The sequence below is a fragment of the Pollicipes pollicipes genome, unplaced genomic scaffold (assembly GCF_011947565.3).
Source record: "Pollicipes pollicipes isolate AB1234 unplaced genomic scaffold, Ppol_2.1 Scaffold_6138;HRSCAF=7277_pilon_pilon_pilon, whole genome shotgun sequence".
Taxonomy (NCBI): domain Eukaryota; kingdom Metazoa; phylum Arthropoda; class Thecostraca; order Pollicipedomorpha; family Pollicipedidae; genus Pollicipes; species Pollicipes pollicipes.
In genome coordinates, this window is record NW_023596818.1 from 28,359,439 (window position 1) to 28,366,795 (window position 7,357).

General features: G+C 55.9%; 1 protein-coding gene across 1 annotated transcript; it reads right to left on the reverse strand.

Moving 5' to 3' along the window:
- Positions 1-484: 484 nt before the first annotated feature.
- On the reverse strand, positions 485-3,581 carry LOC119106469 (adenylate kinase 8-like). The gene is given in 2 exon segments (XM_037230113.1): positions 485-3,253; positions 3,255-3,581. Coding segments are annotated over 2 exon segments (1,356 nt in total). The 5' UTR covers positions 3,450-3,581; the 3' UTR covers positions 485-2,092.
- Between the last annotated feature and the right edge of the window lie 3,776 nt (positions 3,582-7,357).

The following is a 7,357-nucleotide window of genomic DNA, read 5'->3' on the forward strand; positions in this document are numbered from 1 at the left end:
CATAGATGATACGTTTGCGCGTTGTCGTAGCCAAAAACTATCTTTTGGGGCCATAAATTTCTCTGCAGACGGCAGGGTATCAGTACTTTTTACGGTTGTGAACGCCGTAGGTCTATAAGACGATAGAAAGGGCCCCGAGGCTTCAAACTAGGATTCCGAGCCTAAAACGGTTTTCCGAATTAAAACAAAACAAGCACGTATAGAAACAAAAAAGCCGAAAGACTGCTTGACTGAAAAGGCAAAATAATACTGCTCAATAGTAAACATTGTTTTGAGATTACATCTATGCGACCCACCTTGGCCTTCTGAATGAAATCCTGTCTGCTGATGACGCTCTGAAGCCGTTGATAACAGTTTCAGGGAAACCATTTTTGTTTCAACAGTGGTTTTTATAAAAAAAATATTCACGGTCCTCTAGTTTTTTCTTGCGAATACGTGCGCTTTGCACCGGCGATTTTATTCCGAATTATATCCGCGCCAATTGGAAGGGAACTTGGACGTGAATGATGGAGGCCAGTGCTTCATTTATTGTCGGTAAACGCTGCTATTTACATTTTAGCTGGAGGATCGTCACCGATGTCCATGGCAACAGCACAACAGTTTTCCTTCAGTTTTCCCCAAAAAGCTCTGTCCTGTCCTTCTTCTCTTGTCCCGTATGCGTTTCGTACAATTATATCTGTTCTGCCCCATCTTATTCATCCTCTCTGGCTATCTCTGGCAAGCTAACCGCCTCTCCCTTTCTACCATCCCTTGCCTTGTCTTTTTTCTCATTCCGACAGTGTTGCGGTGCAGATGTCTTTCGTCGACTTCGGAGCTCCAATGCCCTACAGTGCATCGCCAGTACTCTCATCCAGTTTTTACATTTAGAAAACCGATTGGAGAAGCTCTAGCCACAGCTGAACATAACGCATGAAGAGATGAGTTGTCGATAACGTCTCTGACGTCAAAAAACATCCCATTTAATGCGTCGCATAACTGCCAAAGCAAATCAAGTGACATGGAAAAACTGACTTCTTGGCACATTTTGCCGATGATGGTGGATGTCAGAAAAGCCACAACTGCTCTTACAATCACATGCTTAGGGATGAATTCACTCCAAAGGAGAGGGACAGAAAGCAGGCTTCATTCGACAGGAAACTACTGCGGAAAGCTCTGGCCAACCTGTATGCGTGCACATTTTGAGAACTTAAGCAAAACGACATTCAAACACATCGTCTCACCGCTGTGATAAACGGACTTGGCCCGAAACCAGGACAGGACTGGTGACGGTCAGCGGTGAGCACGAATTGATTTGAACATCACACGGTGATCGGTCCACCATATCGGCTTGATCAGCCGCACCAATGGCCCATGACTAGCCATACTTCCAAGACTCGAGACGCGAAACACCTAGCGCATGCATTTTCGTCGGGGAGGTTAAGGCTCTCTTGGTCACGTTTGAGGACTACCATTAACGAACGTTTAGTGCATCTCCAGTACCTAGTTACAGAGGAAATCGCTGACTGTAATCATGATTTATGCAAGAAGGTAGAGTTCTTTAGGGCAGAAAAGGAACCAAAAGGAACACGGGCCAGGTCAATGTTGTAATGATTTTTCTCGACTTAATTTTGGAAGGTAGCCAACTGCATTCTGGGGAGGAATACATTCCGATATTTACCTCCATGCAGCAAACGCTTACAAACTAGGACGAGGCGCCCGTCGCTTAGGACCACTACAGGTTCGCGAAAATGGCGATTGAGTGCGCCGGTACCTTGCGAGAAGTGGTAGCAAAATGAGAAAACTAGGCCATCCATGGATTCACATGCACACACGCTGATTCCAGGGACGCTCCGTCACTTGCGTTCGTTTTTTTGTTTTTAGAATAACTAATACACCAACCGGCTTTCCAATTACAGACAGATTTGCCAGCTTTTATCCTGGAGGACGCTCCCGATGGTCTTTTGCTGGCATTACGGGCGCCAGACCAAGCACAGACCCCGCGAGACAGACGCCGGCCATTTCACAAATGTGATCGCTTCATGCGAGGACACAGGAGAGATCACAAACGTCAAGCGCCGGTGCTTTTGATGTTTTTAAGAGGGGACTAACCCCATCACTGGAGGAACTTAGGCGTTTGGAACACGGTGATCTTCTCAATGGCCTCAGCCACTTCGGCCTCGCCGCGCGTGCCGTCCACGGTCTGTACGTGCTGCTCGAGCAGGGCGACGACGGCGCGCAGCTCAGCCACCCGCGCGTCGGCGTCGACGGCCAGGCGACGCGGCTCGTCGCGCGGGTGCCGCCGCAGGCGAGCAGCCACCTCCTGCGGCAGGCACAGCCCGTCCGTCAGGGTCACCACCTGGCCGGAGGCGGGCTCGAAGCGGCGCGACGACAGCCGCGACACGCACTCGTCCTTCGGCACGTCCAGCAGCACAGTGCGGTTGGGAAAGGTGTCCGAGTCGGCGAGCAGCTCCGCCTGGAAGCTGGTGCGCGGGTAGCCGACCAGCACCCAGCCGCGCCGCCGGCAGTCGTCGGCCAGCAGCCGCTTCCGCACCAGCGACAGCACCAGCTCCTCGGGTGGGGGCATACCGCTCTGCATGGCGTCCTCAATGGCTTGGCCCTCGGGTGAGCGGGTCTTAAACGCGGCGCGAACCAGCGTGCCGCAGTGAACCAGCACCAGGCCGTGTCGGGCGACGAGACGCGCCGCCTGGGTACGCCGGCCCGACCCCGGCAGGCCCAGCAGCAGCACGCGCAGGATGAGCGACGCCCGCTCGCGGCCGCGGCTGCCGACAAACTGCAGCACGTCTTCGCGCACGTCGTACTCGCCGTTGCGCGTCACGAACACGCGCGCGCCGGGTCCGCAGTCGGGCAGCATGAGGCGGACGCGGCGCGCGAACAGCTGGCGCTCGGCGCCGGGCCCCTGCGGTGGTCTGTACAGCGCCGGCGGCGGCCGAGTCACGGGCTCGGCGCACACGAACAAGGCGTGGTCAGCGAGCACGCCGACTGCCTGCAGCCGGGCCGCCTCGTCGCGACTGTCGGGGGCACCCGTCAGCACCCAGCCGCACCGCACGCACTCGTCCTCCCGCGTCTTGGCCAGGATGATCTGAGCGAGGAGGTCGGGGCTGACGGCCCCTCCGTTGTCCTGCAGCTGCTGCTTGAGGTCGGGATTGCTCTCGGTGACGTCATAGATTGTCTCGTGACGAGAGAGCACCATGGCCCCAGTCTTCGCCGCGACTGCCATGGCCAAGTCCATCTCCTCGCCCTGGTCACAGCTGCGGATGAAAATTTTGGGCACCTCCGGATTTTGCGCCTTCCTGGTTGAAATAGTTCACGAGGAATGCAAGGGGGTCTGACGGCGTGTTGGTCAGCAATTCTTCGTACATTCGCTCTACCATGCGATGCACTTCGTGCCTATCAAGGTAATCAATGTATTTCTGTGGTATTTGCAACGGGCGCTTAGTGGCATCAACCATTTTGTTGCGTTGACTCCGGATCGCTGCTCATAAAATATGGACTAGAACTATATCGAAGTCTATGTCACATCACAATACTCAAGGAACAAGCATATACTAGATGTGCCAAGATGTAATTTTTACTACTTTGCTGCCGTGCGTTGCTTAATCAATAGGAATCAGCTCGTATTTAAGAGCAATTTCAACAACTAATAAAACACGTGACTAAGCAATGACCACTCTCCGATAGCGCGAAATGCGCCAGTAGCTGACGCGCTCTTCAGTGGTCCTATCATAACTAACACTCCTGGGGCTGGTTTTCGCTGCTAACAATGGCGTAGACTTTCTGTCCTTCACCAATGCGCATTGATGAAGGTTTGTTTGAAAAAAAGAAAAACTGTTTGAAAAACTGGTTTCTGCGGCGTAGGAACATCCAGGATGTTCCAGATGTTAGTGACGGCTTGTAACAATTGTAAAAGGAAGCCTTCAAATTCATTTAGAATATCTGGGACAATCCCAAAATACTCCCTAAACATGTCCAACAGTAGGCAGTTATACCATCCATCGTGCCCCCAACAAGTTTGAGCAGCATTATTATTATTCTGGCGAAGACACTCACCAGGTAGTGTCGCGGATGACTCGCTCTCCGGCTGTCCCCAAACTCGGGCTCACACCGCAGACCGCACCCGCAGCAGCAGCATCAGCCATGCATATGCATCGTCTTCAAGAGGAGGACTCTCCTCACCAGCTAGCGGAACTTTACCGAGCCGTGCCACAAGCTGGTGCGCCTGGCGCACGGCAGGCGCGCCAGACGCCTGCCCGACACATCTGCCCGGCTGCCCGAGCGTGCCACAGGCTGGTGCGCCTGGCGCACGGCAGGCGCGCCTGACGCCTGCTCGGTACGTTTGCCCGGCTGTCGGAGCGTGCCACAGGCTGATGCGCCTGGCGCACGGCGGGCGCGCCAGACGCCTGCTCGATACCTGCTTTGCCTGACTGCCGGAGCGTGCCACAGGCTGGCGTGCCATGCGCCTGCTCGGTACGCCTACCCGGCTGCCCGAGCGCGCTCCGGCCGACTACTGATCGCCGGCGAAATGGGAACGATTTGCATCACTGATGCCGGCTGCGTCCCTGCAGGGACGTTGCGTTCTGGACGGCCTTCAGAGCTAGCTAGCGGAATAGAGCTGGAGCTGGCGAGACGGCGCCGGTAGGTGACGAGACGGCGCTCAGAGGCGGCTGGATATAGCGGGGGCTGGCGGGGCAGAGCTCGGAGGTGGTGAGACAGCGCTCAGAGGTGGCAGGAGAACGCTCAAAGGCGGCGGGGTAGCGCTCAGAGGTAGCAGTACAGCGTTCGGAGATGGCGGGGCAGCGCTCATAGGTGGCTGGGATATAGCCGGAGCTGGCGGGGCAGAGATCAGAGGTGGCGGGACGTAGCCAGAGCTGGCGAGGCAGAGATCAGGGGTGACGGGACAACGATCAAAGGTGGCAGGGCAGCGCTCATAGGTGGTGGGATATAGCCGGAGCTGGCGGGACAGAGGTCAGAGGTGGTGGGACGTAACCGGAGCTGGCGGGGCAGAGATCAGAGGTGGCAAGACGTAGCCGGAGCTGGCGAGGCAGAGATCAGAGGTGGCGGGACGTAGCCGGAGCTGGCGGGACAGAAGTCAGAGGTGGTGGGACGTAGCCGGAGCTGGCGGGGCAGAGATCAGAGGTGGCGGGACGTAGCCGGAGCTGGCGGGGCAGAGATCAGAGGTGGCGGGACGTAGCCAGAGCTGGAGAGGCAGAGATCAGCGGTGGCAGGGCGGAGTTCAGAGGTGTCAGGACAGCGCTTAATGGTGACGGAACCGCACTCATAGGTGGCGGAACAGCGCTCAGAACTGGCGAACACAGCCGGGCCTGGCGGGGTAGAGCTCAGAGCTGGCCAACTGTGGGATCATTGCTGGACCGTACAACTCGACGCTGGTGGGACCGTGGGTTCGCTGGGCGCCCGCGGTCCCACCAGACGCAGAGGCGAATCCGTCGGCGCCGTCTGTCGACGCTGACCAGCCGTGATCTGGGAGACGGTCTTCTCTCGGACAGAGACGGCCTCAGGTCAGACAGGTCAGGTCAGGTCAGGTATGAAGGTCAGACCAAGGTCACAACCAACCTGATTTATTACTCTAGGGCTTGCTGTATGGGATAGTTTGTGGCGCTTATTCCCAATTTATTGGCAGCAGGAACCGCATTATACATCTTTCATTGACTTCTTAGGGGTCAGAAAAGGTTATTGACCTAAGATGACCCGGGTCGACATTTTGTTTTATGAACATACTGCCTAGCGTAATCTTTGTCGCTTACTCAAATGCAGAACTCAGAGCAATCTTGTGTGATTTTGGTCACCATGACATTCAAAAAATCAAACAAGGTCACTGACCTCAAATGGGCTTTTGACCTTTTGCTTAGAAACAGTTTCTTAGATTCTGGGAGCACTTTCGTGACCAACCTAGAATGTGACCTTGTTTGGCCTTATTTGACCTGAAGCTCATGACCTAGGAAGCTCAAACTTTGATCAAGTGGGTTCACGTATAGGTCAAGACACCCTGCAAATTAAGTGTCTCTAGCTTTCTTAGTTCCTGAGATCTCAGGGAGGGGGGGGTCAAATTGACCCCCGAGCGAAGGGTAACTAGCTGGCCACCCGGGTGCGTGTTAAGCGCTCGGTATTGTTAGGTGCGTTCTCTCAAGACTCTCGCGCTCCGTCATGTGCGTGCACATTCTTAAATTGGTTCTTTTGGCATTGTTTGGTGCATTTTTGGGCATCGGATTTATTTCTTGCGCAGTGTTGCGACTCTCCTGGCATGGTCTGTTTTTCGGTGTCGGGGTGGTGAGGTGTCCTGTCAAGTTGGGTGACGTCAAAGACCCCGGTCACTTGGTTGGGGGGGGGGGGGGGGGTCGTGCCAGGTCTCGCTCGGGCCAGCCGGTCAGTCATGCTTGGGACTCCGCCGAATGCAAGTCGTGTATCGACGCGGACATATCAGCTGAGAACAAAATCACGATACAAAACCATGACCATGATGAAGCCGAACATTTGCGCAGAGGCGCCCCGTGTCGCCCGGGGCACAAAAGGCAGCCCCCGGCCCGTGACGCAGAATAATGGAGCTAATACAAAGGAACAGGCGGGCGGGAGGCCTCAGGACCGGCTGGAATGCATCATCATGGAATGTCGGCCGCGCGATGGATGTGTTTTGGTCGCCTGCAGGCCCGTGTTCAGCTAAGGGAGCAGCGGTCGCACACCGTGCAGTGCCGCGGGTGCTAGGGCTGGCCCGCCGGGCACGCCACACAAGCCAAGCCTCGCGGACTGTAGCGCCCGAACACTTTGGGATTTGTTCATTTATGGTATTGGACTTTGTGACAAAGCATTGCAAATATAGCGTAAGGCTTACCAATATTGTTTGTATTTTCAGTCGGGACAAATTTGCATCAGTACTTGTGTATTTACGTCTAACACTTTAGCACACACCAGCCTTCAAGCACCGCATCCTTTGAAGCAATTAACCTACATTTTCAGCGCACTGGTACCGCAGTCACACTGGTACGTTCTGGTGCTGGCTGCCGTTACAATTTCTGGTGCCGCTGCCCCCGCCCAGCTGCCTGTCGCTCCTGCTACAGTTCTAATACCGCTGCCGCCACCAAGCTGCCGCGGCTCCTGCTGCAGTTTTTGGTGCCACTGCCGCCGCCAGGCTGCCGCGGCTCTGCTGCAGTTTCTGACACCGCTGCCGGTTACCGCGGCACTGCACCGAGCCCGGTTACCGCGGCTCCTGCTGTAGTTTCTGGCGCCGCTGCCGCTGCCGGGCTGCGGCGCCGCGGCTCCCGCTATTGCCGCTGTCAGCGCCGCTAATTTGTCCGGGCAGCGCCGGGACGCTGCGACCGACAGCCGGCCGGGGCGCCCCCGCAGAGAC